General features: G+C 36.5%; 1 protein-coding gene across 1 annotated transcript in view; it reads right to left on the bottom strand.

The window, feature by feature from the left end:
• Positions 1-25,117, bottom strand: part of DGKH (diacylglycerol kinase eta) — a 160,056-nt gene that overhangs the window by 3,136 nt on the left and 131,803 nt on the right. The window contains exons 23-31 of the mRNA XM_018908691.3: positions 23,573-23,686; positions 23,149-23,283; positions 21,914-22,080; positions 20,680-20,785; positions 19,781-19,873; positions 15,519-15,638; positions 15,006-15,114; positions 13,485-13,615; positions 2,798-7,774 (exon numbers count right to left, since the gene is read on the bottom strand). Coding sequence (XP_018764236.2) covers positions 7,685-7,774; positions 13,485-13,615; positions 15,006-15,114; positions 15,519-15,638; positions 19,781-19,873; positions 20,680-20,785; positions 21,914-22,080; positions 23,149-23,283; positions 23,573-23,686 — 1,065 coding nt within the window. The 3' untranslated portion in view covers positions 2,798-7,684. The remainder of the gene's footprint in view (positions 1-2,797; positions 7,775-13,484; positions 13,616-15,005; positions 15,115-15,518; positions 15,639-19,780; positions 19,874-20,679; positions 20,786-21,913; positions 22,081-23,148; positions 23,284-23,572; positions 23,687-25,117) is intronic.

Below are 25,117 nucleotides of genomic sequence, written 5' to 3' on the forward strand. Positions count from 1 at the left end.
CCATCTCTGCAATACTTCCATGTGTAGTTCATGCATCCACTCATGCATGTGAATGGATGTTACTACAGAATTAACTAACAGATGTACTTGACTGGAATACCAGTGTAAGTCACAAGTCTGGCTAATGACAGAAACCATCCATGCTGGGCTGGGATCCTCTCAGAACCTTTAAAATACCTTTCAATGAAAATTACCTTTCTTAAATGCCAGAATATACATTAAAAATACATTAATGCAATTCCATAGTGCTCAATATTTGAAGATGCCTGCTCTAGACAGACAGATGTGACAGTGAGAAGTTTCATTAGTAGTGACTGATAGGTTTGCTGTCACTGTGAATTAAGAAAAGAAGCTGCTAATATTATATGACCTTAAATTATTTGTGTGTGATGACAGCAACAAAGAAGAGCCAGAGGGAAGGTGCAGAGATCAGGCCCCCTTCACCTTTCAGGAGCATCTCAACATGCAATAGATGGGATTTGTACATAAGGAGTACAAACTCCTTATGTACAAATCCCATCTATTGCATGTCTCATCTACCACTGGGAATATCACCTTGACCTTTGATGATCCCACTGACATACAAGCATATTAAATTCCTAAGGTAACTGGCAGCTCTAGAGAGGTGCCTAAAAGAGTTTCAGCTCTTTTAGGATTCCAAGGATATGATGTAAAAAGGTGGCTAATGAAACAAATTATTTCAAGACAGGTCCACAAGCTGTGCTCCTTGAGTGGGAAAAATGGTAATTTTTGTTGAATATGGACAACTGCATTTTTCAAGGTACCCGATTTAAGGAGACATAAAACCAAGACAGAAAGTACAGACACCACAAATGACAGATGCCTGTAGAAAATCCCCTGGAATGTGGCTAGGCACACAGTCCAAATGCCTGTTTCAAAGTATAGACATGGCCTCTTGTGACAGGACAATGCTACTAGGAACCTTCACAGTGAGAATCTGCATGCCTCTGTGCTCCCTGCAAACCTTCTTAAACTATCCAACTAGAAAATCTTGTATCCTTGAAATTCTCATTAAAAGCCTCCAGGCCCTACTGTTCAGCACACATGCTCTCCCCATCCCTGAAAAGCAAGACCAAGCAGCTTTGAATGGCTTTCCTCAATCTCCCCATTCACAAAATAATTGACTGCGACTGCAAAGTGAATTAGTCCCAAACAGAGCTTGCTTCAACTAACACCAGCAGAAAAACAGTGGTGTCTCTAACTCTTTCCCTGTTAATGACACTGTCAGGTTATTCATTAAACTGTTTTTTTATCCAAATAATGCTTTAGTTTAAAAAATTTGGGACTTAAAATGCTATTCCCCTTAAAAAGTCATAGAAGGGATTTGGGGCACTGTGGAGATATTTTTTTTGGCTTTGCACACAGTTTCCATAATGAAAACAAACCATCCAATTTTACTTTTAGTTAATTTCTTCCTGTTCCCACTTCCCAGTTCACACGCTCTTGTCTACCTGGATCAAACACAGCTCCCTAAAATAGTTGCTTCCAATGAATTTGGAAAAGATAGTTGCAAATGACTTAAAATTTTGTACCACATTGCATTTATATTCAGTAGCTTTTTAATCCTAACACTAGTCTTTGAATAATACTACAAACTGTATTTTTCCAAAGCATTTGTTCCACAGAATAAAATATTCACTGGCCATTTGGATATTGTCCTACTAACAGCTACCATAATGTTCAGTATTTTCAATGTCTTACACAGCTGGTAGAGTTAGCCTAAACACTTGTCTTTCCAAGGGCATTCTGGTAGCTCATGTTAATTGTTAGATAGAGCTTCCAGCAGGGACTGTAAAAATATAGCTTAAAAGATTTTAGTCCACCATGGCTATGCTAGGCTTTGGAACCTGAAGCCTTGGTGTATCTTTCTCTCCTCGAGCACCCTACACCTTTTTCCTGGCCTGCCTGTCCAGCTCTTCTGTACAGAAACCATGGAGAGACCTGCAAGGGTCTCATGTTGCCAGAAGCTGGGAACTCATCCAGACACAGGAGCTGGGAAGCAATGTAAAAACATTTATAAAGGCATGAGTGGTGTTAAACAAAAAGGAGGCACCAGCTTCTTCTGCCCCACTAATACAAGTAATAGGTTATAGGAACTCAAAATCCCATCAGAGAGCTCATCAAGTTTTTGTCAAATGGGAAACAAGTCTTTAATTATTTAAAACAGATATTTGTAATTCTACCATGTGCACATATGAATTTTCTGTTGAGTGTTCTGAAGGTGATAGGTCTTTAACCACTACAGCTAAATAGATTAAAATTTGTCCAGGAATACTCTTGGGTATGTATTCATCAGCATTTTGCTTCTTTGTAAAAGTGTTAACAATGCTAATATTTTTTAATTTACATATAAAACAGGGATGATGTTTTAAGATTAATTCTATGCACTGAAAAAACCACAAACCTTTCAAAATTTTTTTTTGTCAGGTAAAGTATTGAGGGTGCTCACTATTAAGCCTACAGAAGTTGCTATGAATTTTGGTATTAGCTCCAACTGGCTACAGAAATAGTTCTCTCAAGGTCTCCAGATGTCTTCCAAATGGATTATAATTTCTGAGAAACACACTGGTCTTCTGTATGGCAGAAACAAACATTTCAAGTACATAAGCTAACACTTAACAGAGCTATGAAATGCAAGTTTTCTACTGCTAATGCAACAGTAGTAGAAAACAACTAGAATTTTTTTTTTTTTTGCAAAAAGATCCATTCTACATTACATTCTAGATATAAATACAGAAATTTATACAACCAGTAAAGAATCTATATTGATAATTACCAAAAGATGCTTTATCAATCCTGATGATGCTACCATTCATCTCTGAAGAGAAAGCAGCGATATTTTAAGTCCTGTCCAAAGCTTAAATCCTGTCCAAACTCCTCAGCTTCTTCAAGTCATCAAAAACTTGTTCCTTAAGACAGCAATACAGTCATATACAGTTCTTGCAAACATTAAATCCTCGCAGTTAGAATAAGCAGCATCAAACCTTGATGATAAGAAAATCATACCACAAAACATACAATCCATGAAAACAGAATAAAAAATACAGGACAGCCTGTGTTATAAATATAGGATGTATATAGGATGCTGCAGTTGAGGGGTACTTAAGTTATTGGGGTGAAAAAAAAAATTAAAATTACTTCTTTAATTTTATTTTCTGTGGCTCACACTTACTCATACAAGTGACAACATTATTTCCTGGTTGTAAGCTAAACAATTTGCTCCAGCTCAGTTATCCTCAATGAGATACATTCCTTGTGACTTTACCTTTAACGAAGACTTTTTGCACTGCTAATTATTAATTACCAGAACTGTTGAACTCATAGGCAAGAACTTAATATTTAGGGGCACACAGAGAATACTGCAGAAATAGCTGTAAACACCACTAATGCAATCATTAGCAGGAAGCATCAAGCAAAATGGAATCACCATGGGGGGTTTTGTCTTGCAAGTACATTATTACAACTGTTTTTAAAGTAGGACTATGGAACATCCTCTCATATTTGCTTTATATATTATTTTTCCATTACATGTGAAAAAGATCTCCTGCCAGCCTTCCTGAAATGAAGACCACATGCACTGACAAACACTGATAATTTTACCCTTGAAGTAATGTTCATTATCAAGGCTTAATGAAATTTTCATTAATAGCATGGGCAATTTCAATTAAAAAGTAAAATCGGCAGGTTATCTATTTCTCTACAAAAAGCATGGGAAAATACAAAATGGACATTTATGAAGAAAAAAAATCAACACCTCTCCTCTGAATTACAGAGATGCAGCATTGCAGTATTAATTAATTTGGGCAGGGATAGAGAGATAAAGAAGATTTCTATTTATTATTTACAGGACCAAGCATGTTAATTCCAGTCCCAAAACAAGAAATACTGGAATGAAATAGTCTGGGAGGGTTCTTAATCATATGCTTTACATTTTACTGTTCTTCAACTTCAAAGCATTTTTCTTTGAAAGAAAGAGACATTCGGGAGAAAAGAATAGTGTTTAGGGGGAGAGACATAAAAATGTATCAAAGAAAATTTTCTCTTACCATCTTATAAAAAAATTGATTTTTGAATCTTCTTTTTTTTTTTGAAGTATTGCAAAACATCCCCAACGCCTAAAACCATGAGTTGGCTTGATTTCATTCAGCTTCTAAAAAGAAGTCATGAGGCTCTATAAAGGCAAAACTTGCATGACCTAAATCAGAGGTTGCTACAGCAATCAAATACAGTGCACTGAGAAAAACCTATTTGAAAATGACAAAACAGCAACTTATATTTAGCAACCTGCTGCAATTTTAAACATGCAGCTCATGTGTTCCTCTCTCTGAGGTGTAGAGCATTTAATCTATATGAACACCAGCCACTACAAAAAATGCAGATTACTCTGCACTCCCTTCAGGCTTTGATGCATACTGACCACAGAAATCACATATATTTGACTGGGGAGGAAAAATTTAATCCAGTAAACTTTGTATAGCGGTTGTCTTGATAAATCCAGCATGTTGAATCAGGCTCCACAGATCTTGTTTTCTAAAAAGCTAACTGCTTTCAGGGATGTGTTTACCTTGGTTTTGTTGAGATATTGGGATGTGTGCTTTGAAGCACTTTTTACAGCAGGATTAAATTAGGGAAAATACAGTTCATTAAAAAAATTTACTTAGTTCTAGGAGATGGGACTTTTACAGCAGTAAGGAAAAAGCCCCAGTATTTAGAATAACCATGAGAGAGTAACAATGTGTTCAGGTCTTCAAAAAAGCCACATCACTTAAATACAGCTACAACCCACAACCTCCAGAGAGAACGCCTGTAAAAATATTTTGAGCCTCCTTGTCAGATGCATTTACACTTCATAGCCAACACTAGTCTAAGGCATAGAGTTGCATAAAATTTACTCTCCTGGGCATCTAATAAATACAGCATAAATGATACTTACAGTTTTGTTTTTTCCTATTCACATGTTTAAAAAAACTGCTTAGGACAATTAAAGTTAAAATTCTTTGGTGGTCATTTAGAAAAATGAACATTGATCAGTTGTCCAATACTGAGGTAATTTGAGGAGTGCCATAAGAAAGCTGTGTTACAAACAAAATTTTCCCATTTTCCCTGCCCAAAAGCAGCTCCCATTTTTTAATATACTCAGCGTAGATCTCTACAGTGTCTTGAAGAGATCTGGTTCCATAGCCCATCTTAATGCATTACATCAAGCAAGGCTGAAAGTTGTAAAGAGATTGTATCTTACAGTCAGGAAAGCAAAGAAAGTTCTGCTATGTATTTTGTCCTTGAATAGACCAGAAGATTAGCTATTAGTTGTCTACTGTAATGTCAATATGGTAAAATGCTGCCACATGTTAAAAGACAGTGTAGCTTATGGAGAACCAAAGAGAAAAGGAAATAAAGCTTACAAAGACTTGGCAGATGTCACCTGAACGTCATTAAAGGGGTGAATGTCAAGTGCATTAAAATAAAACCAAAACCAACAAACTTTCCATTGTTTGCCTAACTTTCCATTTTTTTCATATCCTTTTCGTACAACATCCTGAAAGTCATATCATTTAGCAAATGCATTTTGGTTTGTTTTTTATGCAAAACCTAATAGAAAAGAGCCCTTTACTTTTGTTTGTTTACTAGAATAATCATTATGTTCACAGAACTCCCAGAGTGCTGCCTGTTGAACCTACAGCAGCAAGAACACAAATAACTACAAAAAGATAAAAAATAAGCCTGTTTTGATTATTTTGATTTTTTTTCTCCAATAAAACAATGAGTATAATAGATTTTACTTTCCATGGGATGAGTCCCATCTACTCGCCATGGAACAACTCCGGTCATATGCATAAGAAATGGAAGGTGAAACCAGGATGCAGTACTTGACATCAGCCCCTTTATACAAGAAAATAAGATTTGGTAAAACCAAATGAAACCTTACTCTTCTGCCCATGAGAAAAACATAAATAGATGTTAAGATACTCTTTAGTATGCAAGAAACATCAAAGCTACTTGATTAAGTGAAAGACAAGTGTTCCTTGTGCTGCAATGACAATTGCTAGAAACAGAAAGGAGAGAGCAATTCTCTGCAAGTTTTTTGGCAGGTGGTGCAAAGTAATCTCATCTCAAACATTAGGTAGGATTTTTTTTTTTGCAGATACCTAAAATTTATTTTTCAGCTAGATTAATACTTTTGTGAAAAGTTAACCAGGAAATTAAATTATGAACCTGTTTAATTTAATAAAGTCCTTTAAGTAAATAACCTTACAAACTCTAGTCTGGAGCAATACCTAAACAAAGATGGTTTTAATTTTTTTAACCTGTTTACACTCATGGATTACTGTCTTGCATGTGATTCTTCTTAGCATGCATAGCCTAAAACCTTATAATCTGGGTTTTTTAATTTTTATGGTCTACTGATGGTGGAGTGCTATCAAGAAACAAAGTGATACCTTTTTAAAGAAATGGACACAGATGCATTTTTAAATTAACAGTTAATTAGCAACAAGTAAAAGTTTACCCCACAAAAATCAAATCAGCTGCTACATTTTAAATATCTTCTTATGTATGATAAATAAAATTCAATTTTTCTTTAAGAAAATGTCATTAATATTTAAATCTGCTTTTGAACAATAGAATAAATAAAACCATTAGTGCCTACAAGTTCAAATATGCTACAGCTGTTTAAGATAACTGAATAACTACATTAAAATGCACCATTGAGAAGATTCTTTATAATTTTCCATGCAGGAAGCCAATTGATGTTTTTGTGAGGTACCGGTCTTTCAAAAATTCTCATAAGTTAGTTACCTGATAAACCTTCTGTACATGATATATTTAAAAATCTAACTGTACAGTGTTTCAATCATATATAATCTGCTGAATATGGCACAAATGCTAAGTTTCCACACCCACACACCCTTTGCCATAGAACACATTTTAGGCATAACACAACACTGAAGAATAGAAAAGTGCCTGAAACTGGAGGAAAAAAAAAAAGACACTCAAGTAGCAATAAATTAAATCTCATTCAAACCGATAAAAAAGTTGTTCAAGTGTTTAAAGTATCAGATGTGTCATGCAACAGAACAACAGACAATTCAGGCAGGCACACCATGCATTATAGTTTGCATTCATGGTATCACGAGGTATCTCTCCCCTCTTCGGCATGGCCAGCGAGTGCTGGATACCTGCGGCACTGCCAGGCTCACGTGTTGAACCTTCCAAACCTCCTGGTCTCCTGCACACGAGGTTCTACAGAGCTACGTCTCGGAAGGAAAACCAGATGACCTCATGCCGTACAGTGGCATCTTGCTGCAGCATAAAGAGAGGCATACTGAGCTGCATGTAAGCAAAGCAATCATTCCTTGATTATATTTTCCAGTCAGTGCAGTTCACCACCAACCGATCAATTTACCAAACTGGGCTTATCCAAACTGGCCAATTTCCACACCAAGAAAACATCTTCGCAGAACATATCACCTTTTCCTTTTTGTTTTGGCACAAATCCTTTTGTACTCTTGCTGCAAGTTCTTCACCACACAAGAATTCAGAGATGCTAGCCTATACAAACACCAGTGCTTATTCTTCCATAAACTACAAGGACAGCCAAGTGCCTGCAACAGCTTTGCTTCTCCAGAAACTTTCTCTTCTTTCTTTAAGAAAAGCACCAGCATAATTACACTTCAGACAAAGGGGTGTTCTTGCTGAGCTCTTTAATTCCCTGGAGAATTCGCTTCATATGACCCACTTTCGTTATCCCCAGGTCCTACAGAAAAATTTAAAAATAGAAAAAGAAAAAAAAAGAGAAGAAGAAAAAGAAGTTTACTTTAAAAATGGGAAAAAGAAACCACATTGATTATGACCTATCCATGCAACAGATGTCTAGAAATGTGCTCACTGCAATCAACAGTAACCAGGAAGTGTTAGTAAGAGTTGCTTTACAGAAAAACTACTTAGAGCATACAATGAATCCCTCTCTGTCTGGCACACAAAAAATTACTTACCTGCAACAGTGACAACCCAGGGCACTTCAATATACATCAAAACCAGCTTTGGCTTGACTTATAAGTACAAACACCTTTCACAATTTCTGGCAAAATAAAGAGAACAATCTCCCCCTCCTCTCTAACACAGCAACCAAATGCTTGGTAGAATGTGATGGATTGGAACTTCTGTCCAGCAATGTCACTTGATCTGAGGCCCTATGATGTCTGCTTTAATCAACAAACACCCATATTCCCAGTTTCTCAAGGGAAAGTGGGTGTAATGGCTACAGGCATGTAGGACAACTTCCCTTTAGAGAGCAATAGAAAGAGAAAGCCTTTGTTACATCTCCTAGCACGGATGTTCCTGATTAGAGAGCTGGAAGAAAAATTCTCAGAGACACGGTAGTCATATCCACAAGGAAATGTAAAAAGCACAAGAGTAAATCACCTTGTAGCCACTAAATCATTCACATCAGCTGAAATGTTTCTATTACTGATTTCCAGACCCATCTCTGTACTCAGCAACATACAAGAATTTTTTGTAGCAAACTTCCTTCAGTATTAGTAATAGCTTTAGCAGCATCCTTTTTCAATTTTGGCTGGTCCAATGATCAGAGAAACAGAATGGGATGCCCAGCTGTGCTAATGATCTCCCATCACACTAATGAATTTTCAGCTGAGTCCGGTGGAAATCTGCTTCCCTTATCTGTAACTCAGCTATGAAAAAGTTTGTAAAATCCATGTTTTAGTGGTGTTGAGCAATCAGCAGAGTCAAACACTAGTTATTTGTAGAATAAACCTTACATAAATAGATTGTGGTTAAATAACTAAAAAAAAAAAATTTACAAAAGTTTCACTATTTTTCTGAAATAGAAATAATTTCATTTCAATAGGAAGATTTTTCCATTACAGAGACATTAAAAAGAAGGGAGTGTAATTAGGCAGCTTGAAAAAAATTTTCTCATAAAGAGTGGAAAATGAAACCATATATATTATTGTGTGCATACTCTATACAAAGACTGTATCTACAGTTCTACAGCCACAGAGACCCCAGAAAATCTGTATTCTATATTACTTTAAAATGTTAGCATGCATTTAATTTTGGAAGAAAGGGGTGGTAAAATGGGCATGAATTAACTATTTTATTATAAAGGTAGCGCAGCCAAGATTTAACAGATGGTTTAATTTTCAGAGAGTCAAGGCTGAATTCTGGTTATGTTAGAGAGAAAAGATACTTGGCTGTTTCTTCAGTTGAAAACTATCAGCACTATAAATAGATAGTCATCCTTTACAGGACTTTGGCACAAAGGTGTCAGCATTAAGGAGTTTAATTCGTTCATAAAATTTCCCAAAGCAAGTGCTGTTCATAAACTACTTAGAAAAAACCCTATGATTTTCCAAATCACATAGATTTATTTTTTTACTTTCACTAATAGTCATCTCACTTATAAACAAATGTAGTACTAATTTTAAATTTAAGATAGTTAATGTAGGTAGCAGTCAAATTCATCCTAAAATGACAGTAATATTTATATTTCTGTAATATTGTCCTTTTTATGTTAAACTTAATTCTCAAGTGAATCAAAAAAAGCCACACATAACTACTGAAACTAATGAAATAGCCTAGTTGCTACGTGGAAGAAATTCTACATAAGGGAAAACCCGTAAGGATACTTTCCAAACTACAACAAACCACACAATTTAAAGGTTAAGAACTTACACATTCTTCAGAATAAATATATTTTCATGAGTAGAACTTCAGTTGGATAAACAATATAGTGAGATGCTGCCAGAGTTCAAAATCAGAAGAAAGAAACATATGAATTTTCAAAAAAACTCAGCCACTTTTCCCACCAGCCTTTGTAAAGCATTTCACAACACCTTTGATTCAGAGGCAAGAAATTTTGGTTCTATTTCTTTTCTAGGTGAAGTTGCTGTAATGCATATCACAAAAGCAGGTGCCTCATCAAAAATTTTGGGGACGCCTTTCTGCTACACTTCCAAAGAGAAAAAAACCCAACCAAAAACTCTGAAATTTTATGCTTTCATATAGCTTTCAGTTTGGTGGAAACTAGAATTTATACAGTCATGACACTGGATGCTATTTGGAATTCTCAGTTTACTACTCATGCAGAAAAGTTTGAAATTTTCTCATCTCAGACTAAAAGGATCTGCTACATCAGCATATCATGCATCGATCAAAGAACAAGAGCCTCAAATATCTCTGCATATTGGTGCATGAGACAACATCTGTTCATCTCTAATTGATGTCTAGTTAACAAAAATTCAATTTGACTAAACTACAGTTTTGAAGAAGAAACTCTAGCCTGAGTCTGAAGAAAAAAAAAAAAAAAAAGTTTCTTTTTTCCCAGATATGGTCGTAGAACTACAGTATCACCTCTTCTCCTGCTCTCCCTAACCACTCTGCTATTTCCTGGACATTTTTTGGCTAAATGTACCACCACTAGCAAACAATTTATATAAGAACTCCTTAATAATACCATCTTTTAAATGTGAAATCTACCCTATTTGCATCCCCTGTGTAAAAAGCCATTTAGCATGCCTGAAATCTAAAAAATCTTACAAAACTTTTCTATAAAAAAACTTTTTCAAAGCATGCTACTGCAAAACACAGGGCTGAAGTATCACAGTCCTTGTCACAGATTTTAGTTTGACTGGCACTGCTTATCAAGTTGGTCTGTGGCATGGAAAGCCTTTCTCCAAGGAAACCAACATTGCTTTGGAGCTTTAAGGAGACATCCCCTCGTCCTACTAAATATGTTGCAGCTCTGATTATGACTAAGCTGCCTGCATAGGAACATGGTTGAAAAAATAGATGAGGTTAAAATAAAGGTTAAATAAGGTTAAAAAAAAAAGTCACAACTATGCCTTCTTTCTACAGTTTCTGCAGAATAGTACACCATTTACTGCCCAGCCATTCATCAAGCAAAAGAAAATCATATGAATGCAAATTTCTAAGATCCCCCTAAATGAAATCAGGCATGAGAGGCTGGAGAAAGATCATTACTGCAAGGACTGAGTGAAAAGACGTATTCTGGTTTTTCATTTGCCAGTTGCCACACAGAGCTCCCTGAGAATGTGATCCACAAGCTATGCAGAAATACAATTAGAGGTGCCCAATTCTTCTGTCAGCATATCAATCTGTTCCAGCAATGCAAGCAAAGGAAGAGTATTTCATCAAATCCTTCTCCATTCTGCCTTTTATCTCTGCTTTTGACCACAAAAAAAAAAAAAAAAGGTGGGCTCAGAGGATTCAATTAAAACAGGCAGCAATTTCTCCTCTTGCAGACAGGAGGTAAATGTATTGCACATGAGTTAGGAGCTCATGAATCAATGGTGATCTCGTTTAGCTTGTCAGGAAGCACAGGCCTTGCAGTGGAGGAGAGGCTGCAGACAGATTATAGCTTGCAAGAGCACTGAAGGCTCATCTGCACACCTCGATAGCCAAAGGGAGGAAATATTCACAGGGCAGCTTGTGACGTGTTCCTCATTTCCCAAGTAGCACATTACACATCTTGACACCAATTCAGGTCACTGGAGAAAGCTGCAGGCTGCCTGAGCTCTCCTTAATTGGCTCCCTGCAGAGACCCTGCCCTGTAATCAGCAGGATGAGTACTAAACTCTTCTATTTAAGTTCAGTGCTGTTACACAGAGTGCAAGCCATGCCTGGCCAAAAACCTGGCCTGGCTTATGAAGGGCACAGATTTGGAAGCTCTTGGCATCTGCTAATGAGCACATGGGGCGATTCTGGAGCGAGATTTTGGTTAGCTCAAGGCATGCCCTTGGCAACTTCTGTAGAGCAGCTCCTCATCCTACGTGTCTCCTGGCAGCACTACATAGAGACAGTAGGCTCTCTGCAGGTCCTCTAAGACAAGCCTTTAGATATTTCATGGCACAGACCTTTGCGATGGGATTTTATATACACTGAACCAACATGAGCCTTAGCAACAGGGATAACAGCTTGGTAATTACCCTGCTGCAGATATTTACTTGGTTTAAGGGCCAGTCCACTGGGCATGCAGTCAAATTGGTACTCATGAGAAATAAGGCATGGCCAGAAGCCATGTCCCGTTTAACACTGATCTTACCCACCACAATTTATTCCAACAAGTTGGACTTTTTAAATTTTCTTAACATTTTAGCAAACATATGCATTGTGTAATGCTGAGTTTCTCAGTTGAATTTAAAGTTTGTTCAGCACTCAATCAGAACAGGGAGTTGCAACATCCATCACTGCAACACTGTGAGGGATTGCTTAGACAGTCTTCTATTTCCCAAGTTTTTCAGGGACGGACTGTCCTGAAACTGTCCCTCCCTGTCAAAAACTATCCTGAAAGAATGGAATTTAACTTCCATGGAAAGAAGCTTCAGCAATCTAGTATGAAAGACAAACAGCCAAACAGATTATCTCAAACACAGCTATTTTCAGCAGCTGCTTTCTATTGCAACAGTCACACAATGCAAGCACTACCTTATAACATCAGGATTGCACATGATATAAAAAACTTTACATAAAATAACACATTTGTATGAAAATATTGTCTCTACCTGAAGAGTACTGCACTATGGCTAGAACAATGACTTGCACTCTAAATGTAAATGTTTGCAATTTATACAATATCCTATTTCCTCTCTTATGTGCTAAAAGCAGTTGCAAAACCCATTACCAAGAACTCATTACTACTGAGTTCCTGGAAAAATTCATTTAATGAATCCCCAAAGATATAACCACTATTACATATAATGGATGCACTTAAGTCATTCCTGAAAAGGACCAGCAAGCTCAAATAACAGCCTTAAACTGGATAACATTTCTCCCTGCAAAATTTATCTATCTGACCTCAGAGGAAAAAGGTTTTACAATTTTGAGTCAAAATAAAATACTCTTTTAAAAATCTATACAGCCAAAATCAGAGGTCAGTCACCGATGATAAAACCTATTTTGACACACAAACACCAATGCCATGTAAGCCAAATACTGCAATTTATTAAGCTGCTTATCTGTTTCACACCCACTATGTCCAATATATACCCTATAAATCATGTGGAGCAGATCAGCCTCTGCAGGAGATAGATTCAAAATAATTATAACCACCATCAACTGATCCATACTGATCATGTTTAATGGAAACAGCCAACTCTTTAAGAAAACATTCTATTACACAGATGCCAGTAAGTTATCAGGTGTGCTTCTCCTATGCCTTCTAACATAAATGCATCTACTGCATCATATCATTCTGCATAAAATGGGGAAAAAAAAAACTGGATAACACAAAAATATTCTCGGTTGTGAGTTCAAGTCAGCACCTCAGAAAGTCAGGCCCAAGGACAGCGCATATTAGTTTATTGCATATTTGCACAGTGTAAGCCAAGCTACAAGCAATGACAAGTGCAGGGAAAGAAGAAAAGTTGGTTGTTGTTTTGTCAAAGAAAATGGTCAATAGCAGAAAAGTAGCACAAAGGAAATACCTTAAGATCTCGCCTTTCCAGATGTAAAAGCTCAGAGCCTCGGATGTCATGGCTGATGAAGATTTCTTTGTACTCTCCCAAACTGAGCAGATCCAGCCAAGCAGCAACTTCATCTGTGCCCCATTTTTGAACTACCAAAGTTAAGAGCAAAACCCCCTTAATTTCTACATGCTCAAATGCATCACAAGCAAAGGTTAGGCCAAAGAGAGTGGAAAACAGAGTAGAATTGCCGTGCTAGCAAAGGGAAAGGTTAGAGGTGTCTTTTCCACAAAAATTGACAATTCCCTTTTTACATGCAGGTTACAGGTTAGCAGTTAACACAAGAAAGTATCTAAACAAAGTTGGGGTTCTTTGCTTTGCAGCCATGCTTTCAGCTTTACTCCAGTTTCTTCAGTAAAGCCTTTAAAACCTCATGTCCCAACAAATTCACATTAAACCAGCTTAGGATCAGTGATGCAAAGTCTAATGTTGTTCTGCTTTATGCCATTAATTTATTAGTAGTCATCCAGGGAGAGGAGAAGCCTTCAAAAACGAATTTACATGTAAAATTAAAATAGCAACCGCACCTCAAATATAGCAATGGCAGCAAGCAAGTCCAGTTTTAATTAACAGATTCTAGTATTCTTAATTAAGACAAAAAGTACTCTTTAAGCTACTGTGTTACACAGGCCATTAAGAAGCTCTCTGTAAAACATTGTTCTCTAAGGTTAGTTGCCCACATTAGTCCCATTAAGACCACATATATTAAAAAAATAGTTATGCTACTTATTACTAGAATTTTGCAACTTCATTCAATGCTGATCACTTCACTTTATAATGAAGAGAAATCTGATGTCTAATCTGAAACTTTAATCTATCAACAACTGCAAGATTTTGTAGATTGAGATCAACTGTTCATTGAAAGAATAAAGACATAGAAACAGTTTTAGGACCATCTAATCACTGATTGCGCCCTGGACATAATCTTAAGGAAGCGAGCTCACAAATAAAAATAGGAAGAGAGGAGGGTGGAGCTTGTTCAACTTCTAATTAAAAAATCAGTATTGACTATCATGATTTTTTGTTTGAGCTGTCTCACTTACTGAACCTATAACCCACTCAAAAATTAAGAATAACTGGTTAATTAAACCAGTGTGATAAAAGTTATTTCACACCTAAAACTAACCTGAAAAACTTGAATTGGAGCATCATAGGGAAACAATGTGTTTACCCATGGCTTGTATGGCTATGAGTAAATCAAACGTGACCACCAGCAAAGACACAGATCCTGTTGCATGCTAGAACTTTAAAAGTATTTTCACAGTAGTTCTTTGGTTCACTTGGGAGTATTGGGGTCCTACTGAATGCTTTCTAAATGCACTGAAAGAAAAATTTATCCTAATGAAGATGCCAGTTAGCTCAGGTGCTTTCCACTTTGACTTTAGTCTTAGGTAAGTCATGCCACCTCTTATCAAAAAAAATCCCATAAAATCACATTTACTGCAAATGCTACTACTTTTCTTGCAATTTCAAAACACATACCAGGCTGAGGGCTGGTCTTATGCTTCTGAATTTTTTCTTTTTTAAACTTTGGCACTATACGAAACACTGTACTTCTATTGTTTCTTTTAGCATAATCCAGAGGGGGATCCTGCATGAGAAAAGAGGCACAGTTACCTTTAATTAAGGGAAAACAACAGTTAAATTATATGCTTGTGATAGTAATCTATAGCTAATCTCAAAAAAGTAAGACCCAAATTTACTTCTGTAAAGAATAATGTTAGGATTTAACTCTATACATGTTTGCATTAATAAATATAAATTAAAAATATATGTTTCATGTATTTATTTATCGGTCAAAACATTTACATTCACAAAAGGGAATAAAACACCAAAAAAAAGCACTAAGCTTAGAAGGTTGTTCACAGCAGACAGAAATAATCCAGCAACACTACTGAAAGTCCTTCAAGAGATTAATGAAAAATTGTAATTTACTTTTCCCTATCAAAAGAAAATTAAGTTCAGTTAAAATAAGAACGTGTTACTCAAACTTACCTCATCGTCATTTGGTTGAAAAACATAATAAAGCCAAGGAATCTCAGCAAGTTTTCTCAACTCTATTTCCACACTGTGCAAAGCATCAGACAACAGTTCTTCATGGGGAGCCTCTAACTGCTGTTCATAAACAGGCCAGAAAAATAGGACTTTTAGTTTCATGAGGTTTAACATTTAATTCTAGATATCTTGTTACCACACACAGACAGATGACTACTTCATGGTGTCAACAAATGGTGAAGAAATAATCTCCCAAAGTTAGACTTTCCTTGAGAGATGTGTGAGACCACCCTCAAACTACATTTAGTACAGTCCCAATCACAAAGGGACGACTGAGACAGCTGAGACTTTTGGTGCTTGGGCATAGTTGTCAATCCTTGTCATCCTTCACTGCACTCCTGAGTCTTTACAGAGCAAGAGTTATCAGATAACACCACTGCAAGGACACACTAGAAATGGACACTACCAACAGAAGGAAGAGAAAACCTGATGAGAAGAGTAAGAAGCTGAAAAATCTTTGTTTGAAAAGTGGTGTACAAAAATTGAGTAGATGGTAAAAAGCCTCCGTTATTTTTTGCGAATGTGTTCAGATGGTTGATCACTCTCTCATGTTCAAGTATGAAGAAATGGATCTCGCTGAAGCTTTCCATTCCCAAAGGTCTTCCAGTGGTGATATGATACCTACACTCCCCATTCTAAATAGGTGAGACAGAGTGTAATAGGCACTGCTTCTGGCTAAGGGTGGAAAGAACTCCCTGGCAGGAGACAAAAAGACAAAGCCATCAGCAAAGGCCAAAGGGAAAAAGAAAGTGGTGGCTGTGTACAAACACTGGGACTTGACGATGAATGTGAATTTGGCTCTATTACGACCTTGAGCACCCCACAGAGATGCCTGTTGCCGTTAAAACTCCAGTCTGAAAACTGTTCTGAAGCTGCTGTGTGAGTGAACCCACGTGGAAGAGATAGGGAAAGAAGCTGATACCTTGAAAAGCTGTTTTGAGCTCATCTGGGATTGCTGAAACACCATTTGAGGTAGAGTTGAACCTAGACCAAGTTGCTTGGAATCATTAATAAAGCAATCTGAACATCTATTTCTCTTTTAAAAGTAAAAGTAGTCCTAAAGCAGTGCAGAATATCCTTCTGAAAAGATCTAATTCTGTTACATCCCAGTGAATGCATTTTTTAACTGGAATTATAAGAAAATCTTGAAGCTCTAGTGTTGGAAAAATATTTTGACATTGTTGGAGTCTAGTGATAAATTACAAACCTTATTAATTTATCCTACCTAACAAAAATGTCTTTCCTTTGCTTTAGTAGTCTGCCTATGTTCCCATCTTTCAATGGAGAGACCATCTTTAGTAAGATCTTACTGTCTAGCATAGTGTATAGTGATACTGGAAATATAAGCTCCCTTTGTTATCATAGTATTTTTGCTGTGTGTTCATAAGCAGATTTTGATCTTTGTTTTGACATATCTTTTTTTTTCTTTTTTTTTCTTTTTTTCCTTTTTTTTCCATTTGAACATTTCAGTTAATTTGGAGCACAGGGAAAAAGCCACTTGTCTTTGAAGAAGTTACAACTTCTCCTGTGTTTTCATTTCTGAGAAATTACTCAAGCCATCTATTTTCTATAAAAGAATGAAGCAAAGAATTCTGTCTTTCTCAACAAGTACTTATTTAATTGCTTGATTCTCAGAGGAAAACATTTTGCCTGGGGACAAAAAATGCTCATCTGATGGTACTCTTGAAATAAATTCAAAATAGCAATTCTGGTATAGAAAGAATCAGCAATTCAGGGCAAATTCTCCTCCTACAACATCTTGGAAAATCTTATTTCCAAGATAAAAGTTCACACTATAAATGAAGAAATAAAAATAAAATATTTTTCAATTCCTTCTCTATTTAAATTTTTCATATAAAAATATTTTATTTCAGTGAGTTTAGATAATTTTATTCTGTTGAAATGAAACAGTCTGTCATACTTTTTCCTTAATGCATTTGAAAACTGTGCTTGGTTCCAGATTGGAAATGCTTTTTAAAATTATAACAGGGCCATATAGATAAAATATGGTATTTTTAATTTTTTCCAAACTGTATTTCAGCCATAAGCATCTGAGAGATTCCACAAATCAGCTTCACCATCCCATCTTGAGCAGCCCAGTCTCGTAGAAGATGTCCCTGCTCATGGCAGGGAAGTTGAAACCGGAAGATCTTTAAGGTCATATCCACCTCAAATCATTCTGTGATCCAATGTTATTATCATTTCACTAAAAATTGTATTTTACCATTTGTTGTGATTTAATGCTCCTACTGTTGTATGAATTTGTTAATCATAGTTCTTGCAGGAGGTGGAAGGAACCACAGACTTGTTTTACGCTTATTTACCCTCTTTTTCTCTGTCTCAGGAGCTGTAAGAGCAAAACTCAATAGCCAGTAAATGGCAACCAAAGAAGCAGCTTACCAAGTATCCTAGTTTAGTTGCTGGCTGGGGTTAAACCAAATAGTATAAGCACCAAAGACATGAGTTTACTGCTCTCAAGAGCTTTGACCACAGGAAAGAAGGATGTGGGAAAAATGAAGACGCCAAAAAATTAGAGGAAGATTTGAAACAATGTCATTGTCAGAGGAGAGAGATCCTTAGAAGAACAGTTTATGATGGGAGTGCTGATGCGTCAAGCAACATCTTACACTTATCTCTCTCTATTTTATTAGAATGAGGGACTGAAACACAGGCAACTTCAGCATTTATAAAGTACATGGCAATAAGGTTCACCAGGGTGCCTATGAAACACTCGTCTAAGTGAGCACAATGTCAAATGAGAGTAATGGACACCTCTGGAATATTGTCTTGGTACCTTCCAAACAGCCTTTTTACTAAAAAAGGGGCCTGATGTAGCCTCATGAAGACATTTGCACAAGCATAATGAGAAGCAGAAGTACAACATGTAAAAATCCAGAAACAGAAAAATGAATCAAATTAAGCTTTGGAGCCTGAACAAGGGCCCAGTTCAACAACACAATGAGATAACAAACCTGCTACAGAAAATGTAATGTTTCAGTGGGAAGGTTTCCATAATTACATTATTTCCAAACTGTCTCGATAAATTTCACCAGTCCTAGTATGGCATCACCATTTTCTTCTAATTACTTTTGTAAAACTATTTAATTTTTTTTTAATCTCCACGTTAATTCCCCACTAAATCTAAAATACATGGGATTAGCAATAGCAATTTGAAAAAAATCAGCAGGTGTTTTTTCCCTTTTCTTGGACAAAAACATCTAATGAAATAACTTTCCTTTCAATGTATAATAAAACATGTGAACCTAATCTTTGACTGTTTCTATAACTTAAACAATTATTTGCCTTTAGACTATATTTACTTTTCATTACTCTAAAACGGATTCATCACTTGTTTGTATGGTATGTGAACCTACAGTAAGTATTACATCCACACTCAGCTAAATGAAAATATTCCGATTAATATCCATTTTTAATTAAAACACTTATATAAAAAAAACTAGTAATGAATCTGCTTTTGAATCTAAAGAAAATGTAATTGCTCCTACTGAGTATCTTCTTAATGTAAAACTGGACCAGCATAGAAAATGTGACATCTTTCTTCTCTTCACAATGTCAGTAGATAAATTTTCTAATTATACATCCAGATATAATTGTTGAGAAATCTTAATCATTTTAGGCACAAACACTTGCCAAAGAAGATGCAAAGTCTTCAAGTACCATTAGGGGTTTACTGAATACTTACCAGTCAAAGATTATAAAATAACTCCTGACAGGTATTAGAACAAGAGTGATATTTACTTGCCCAGATTAGTTCTGTAGAAGTTGACTGTATGAATCTAAACATCTCTCACCCCAGGCTCCCCTTAAACTCTGAAGATGGTCACATAATAGCTCTCTCTTAAATGCTTTATCTCCAGAAAATAAGACATCTTTTTCTAACATAGGCCTCCAAGACAACTGAGTGTGAATCAGCCCCCCAAAGGATACCTGTTTCTCTCCACTGACTATCCAGAAGAGTCCAAGCAATGACTTAGCTATCTAAGGCAAGATGGATGCCAGCCTAAGAGAAGATTTCAAAACTCATTCTGATCCAACCACAAATGCAGTGTAATCTTCTCCTATTGACCTTGCAGTGCTTCTTGCAGTGTGTACTCACTTTGGCACCTATTTACCAAAATCAGCAAAGAACAAATCACGGATGATCTGAATGAAGAATAAAATCATGTGCTTTGTGACCTTACCAAAGGAACTCTTCCTACTAGCAGAGATTCTGTTTCGTTGTGCAAGGCCTTCACATTGACAGCTATCTCCATGGCAGTGTTTCTGGTAAGACTCTGGGGAATAAGAAGCATAAACATTCTTTGAAGTCAGACGGAGAATAAGTACTTTCACCTTACAGCAAAGATCTTAAATGCCTTCTCCTAGAAGAAATACATCAGTTAAGTTCTAAATTGACAACCTGTTCAGCACTGAGAATAGAAACCAAAAATGTAGTATCTATTTGCTGTCTTTTCCTCAATTTCATTTAGTATGACATTAATACAATCCTGAAGATCATCAGGCAATCAGCCACCATATCAATCCACATATGACAAAGGCCAAGTTGTGAATTTCATTTAACAATGACTGTTGACTTCAATTTTTCACCTCGTCCTCAGAAGAAGCAAGCTACTAACCATACTTCTAGAAGCAAAGGTCAACTAACATATTTATACTGTGTCCATTTAGGTTAGATATGGACAGCCTCTGCCTAATTTATCAGTCCTGGGTCCAATCCCAGAAAACACCTAGATTATCTAGTGTGAAGAGAGAAACCAGGAAACTCGTTCCCCTCAGCCCCTTTGCCTTCTCTGTATAGCACTTGGATATCAATTAAGCATGAAAATTTCTGTGAAAGCATCCACAGAAAATGACCTTTATGTAGTGACAGATCTGGTTCAGCCTCTGTCATGCCTCCACCCTCTCTGAGGATATGCCTGCACAGTACCAGGTGGGGAGGACAGTGGGGAACACAGAAACTGCATCATCTTCCATCTCATCCAACTTGTTTTCAAATGGGGACAGGGGACAGTCCCCATGCCACAAGCTTTGCACACCCAGATGTTATAGCTTATTTACATAAATCTCAGTTCTTCTTTACCTCAGGAAACCTTGGGTTGGCTTTATTTAATGCATGTGAACATGCATTAACAGCATGAGCAAGCTCCTGCTCCAAGAGGCCGTGTACTTTTGCTGCTTCACAGATCCTAAAAAAACATTTAAAAAGGAGAATAATGTTTCTTAATTTCTTTAAAGAATAATTCTTGAGAACACAACTTCATCACATGAGAAAATGCACAAGAACATGTTTCAAAAAACACTTATCAAATTATAGTCCTTTCTAACAACAAATTGAAAGGCAAGGATTTCTTCAAGCCATATAGCACCTCGTAGAAATTATATCTATCACACATATTAGTTATGATGATACAAAATGCTGAGATACATTTATTTGTCTTAGAACACTAATGCTATACAAAAAAATGGACCAAAAGTTGTTGGTCCTATTAATTCAAGTAAACTACAGAGGAAAGCTCTAGCACATTGCAATAACTTACCTGAAATTATCTTAAAAACCCCTACACCTATTTCACAAGGCATATCCTTCAGATGTGACATGAAAATTGGTTGCAGTCATTTAAGCTTATGGGAGGTTCAACTCTAACTACCACCTCCAGACCGTCTCTAGAACAGAGAAGTTTTTAGGATGTCTTGGCGAAACTTCACTTTGGGTAATTAATAAACTAAATTATTTGTCTGTGACTGCAGTATAAAGAGAGTATGTAGCCCTTCCTTTCTTATATTACTGGGGATTTTGATGCTAAAGATAATTAGTTGCTATGATAAAATGAATAGCGGCTTTATAAAATATTTGGATTTTAAAAAAAAGTTTTTATTTATCTCAGCCTATATGAATGACTGCAGTGTCCATCCTGCTGACTTTTAGAGTTGACTGCTAAAGGGTTTTTCCAATAATTCCCAATTATATTTTTGCTTTGTCATAAAAAGAGAAGCTACAATTTTTGCAAAGAAGCTTTACAGTTTTCCATTTCAGTTGCTACTTCAGAAAGATGGTTTTTAAAAGCAAAAAAAAACCAACACAAAAACAAATAAATAAAATTTTTAAAAATACATAGGAAAAGGACACAAAAAGAAGTTGAACCTTAAAAATAAAATAAAATCTTTAGATTAGAAAAAACCAACTGATACAGTGGCAACAAAACTTCAATCAAAAACCAGGGAAAACATACACTTCTAATTCTCTGTATGAATTTGCATTAATATTTCAGACTTGGTGTCTAGGTTGCCAATCCAACTTATTAATTTTACTTTACCTGGTAATAAGTTCTTCTGCAGCTTGTGAGCACAACTGGATCTGTGCAACTTCTTCTTCTGTAGCCAGCTCAACAGCTTGCTGAGGGTACAAGGGAGATCGAATGACAGGTTTGCAGGAATCATACTTCTGTTTGTCCTCCCAAGACTTCAGGGTGTTTTCAAAGGCCTAATCAAAATGAATTATACATTCAATTGACAGCACTTGGGAGTATTCTTTCTCATTAAAAACTTTAATTTGACATTTTACATCATTTTAAATTATATATTATTGTAGTTAAAATTAACAAATAAACAGGTGCTTGATTTAATTTTATATAAATAATACTCCCTGATTAAATAATAATTTTACACCTAAAGTTTTTAAAACTTAGTATAGTGAGTAAGCCACTTCTAAAAGCCTCCTCCCCATAATCTTCAAAATATGTCTTCCAAACCAATAAGAACACCAAGACAGTAATAAGGGTTGGACTCAATGATCTCAGAGGTATTTTTCAACCTAAATAATTCTAGAATTTCGTGATTCACTAACGCAAGCACATTTTGTGTGGATAGCAAGATAGAAATTCAAATATTATTCTGATACAGAATTCAAATATTAAAAATGATGGAGAAAAAACCAAATTTACTAAAATAGAGTTCAAATTCCACCTTAACTCTGCCCTAAATTCAGGATCCAGCTAGTGGATGGAGAACTGAGGGGCAGTTGTACCTTTCACACAATAGTCCTAGACAAGCATGAACTCTCCAGTGGCTTTGTGACTAGGTTGTACTTGTGTCTCTTCTGTCTGAGACTGGGTCATGGGGGAGAGGGAGGATTGGTAGGACAGAGAGAGAAATCTGCAGAAAGCTATTCTGGAAAATGGACAGTATAGAACTTTGTTATTTATGCAACTGTGCTAGAATTTCCAGTATGTAACTGGCATAACACACCTAGAGAAAAAGAAAGAAGCAGTAGAAGGGGAGGGAGGAATAGATCAAATGTTGACCATTCTTACTATATATTAATAAGAATATAGGATTAACTAAAACAAATAAAAGTTAACAAAACTTTGTCACTTATACAAAATAATAATTCTCTATCCAGGTCATTACAGAAATTATTATATCACTGTAACTCTATGAATTATATAAATAGTTATAAAACATTTTTATAAGTACTGTTTTGTTCACGTTATAACTGAAACAAATTATTACAAAAACCAATTTAGCAATGGTAGCTCTTTCTGCAACATACTCTGTCTCGTGTTAGCATCTGAGCTCTGTTTTTATGTATGATCTTAATAACTCCCGGGGGCTGGATCCATGCCTCTCCATCGACTTGCACTGGAACCCCTTCATCACCAAGTATGGTGATCTTTACTGACCGACACTGGAAAAGAACAAACACATTATTTTACAGGGCAATAAATACTGCTGAGACTGACAGGCCACCTGTAATCTGTTGATTACGAGGAGCTGTGGCTTCTCTCCAGAACTGTCTCAGGAATTAAGCTCTCCTATACTTCATTCATCATTGAAGACAACTTGTTACCCACTAAAAGCAAAACAATGTCAGTGCTTTATTAACGTATAGGGGGGTGGTCACCAAGAGTCCCACAACTTGCCAGAATCCCAAACTGCTGCCAACCATCCTGCATGCTTGCAAGTAAGCAACAAACCTGAGCTATCCTGTGGTGCTGCAGTTTGATGACTCTGGACACTGCCATTTGCATGCTGCCAAATACAGCAACAACTTCTAAGATTTTATCATCAAATGATGGAGCTCCAAATATCTGCGAGGAAAAGAAAGTATTCCATTTTTGATTGCAAATCCAGTGTTTAGATTGCTATGAAACACAGATTCATTTACAGATTTGTTTTCAACATTTAAATGCTCTAGATTCTATACTGTTTCTCCAAAGTCATAGGAGTAAGATACCACAAACAGGCAAATATCATTTAAAAAAGCAATGCTGATATAATTTGAAATATCTGGATGACAAGGCATGTCCTTATATAGGAAAGATGGCATGTTTCAGAATGCAAATTAAAAATGTTTTTCAAGGCAAGATGAAAGGCCAATTAAAATCTCTGCTTGGGTAATGTACTTAATATCTAAGAGGTTCTTGAAGGTAAGAGAAAATGCTTTCCTTTTCTTATCAGAAGAGCTTATCTATTTATTTTCTGAATTCTCTGGAAACCAACATCGGATCCATGCTCTGCTCTGTTGAACAGAGCTTTGATACTGAAGGCAATCTTGTTTGTGCTGTCTATAATTATCCACTGTAAACAAGAAAACCACTTCTGTGTGGAACAGATGTCCTTCTGTGCAGCCGAGGTGCAGAATTTCCACAGGCTCACACAAAGCCCAGCAAGTCTCGCCACCTGGTGTGCTGCCGGGGAATTCAGCCTCAGGGCAGATCTCGGGCTGCACTTCAGCTGGGTCTGGCGGGTGATACCGTGCTAAGGTCACTTGGGGCTTGACCATTTCATCTTGATAAGCAATGGGGAGAAAAATCGGCAGGAGAAATCCCTCCAGTAAGAGTTTAATGGGTATAGAGATCACTTCTCTGAGCAATACATGGACTCCCACAGCTGGCACCTTAGGCAGAGTAAGCTGCATCAGTAACACCTGAGACCAGACTGGAGAAAAACAGCTTCTCCATCTGATTTTTTTTTCCAGTTTCCATGGAATTTTTTCCATTTTTCACAGGAATGTATTAACATTTTGAAAAGAACCAAGATCATGATTCTGCTGTTCCACAAGAAATGTGTGGAGAGTTCTTGATCCAGTAACTGACACTTATAGGGCTAGCTCTGGCACGTGTTAAGAAAAAACAGCTGTAAAATTTCATTTATTTTGTGATGCCATTTCAGCAAAAGGACAGGAAACACTCAACCAAGTCTTCTGCTGTGTCTCTCCACCAGTAATATCTGTACTGAAAACCAATCTCTTTTTTCTCCTTTTTTTTCTTTTATAGGCAAACCAATCACTGTGGATCAACATTCAAATTGACTCCTTTCCTATTGCAGGTCAAGTTTCCAGCCTGTCTTCTGGACACCAAAATTACATGCCATGCTCATGCCAGTCAGGGTGCAGATGCCCTGCTTGGCTCAGGGCTAATGTTTCAGCAGTCATCACAGCTGTCAAGGTAACATTTGTCTTTCATTTGTCCAGACAAGCAGCACCAGCAGCACTTCAGACCACCACCACCACCTCTTGA

This window comes from Serinus canaria, chromosome 1 (genome assembly GCF_022539315.1).
Source record: "Serinus canaria isolate serCan28SL12 chromosome 1, serCan2020, whole genome shotgun sequence".
In the NCBI taxonomy this organism is placed as follows: Eukaryota; Metazoa; Chordata; class Aves; order Passeriformes; family Fringillidae; genus Serinus; species Serinus canaria.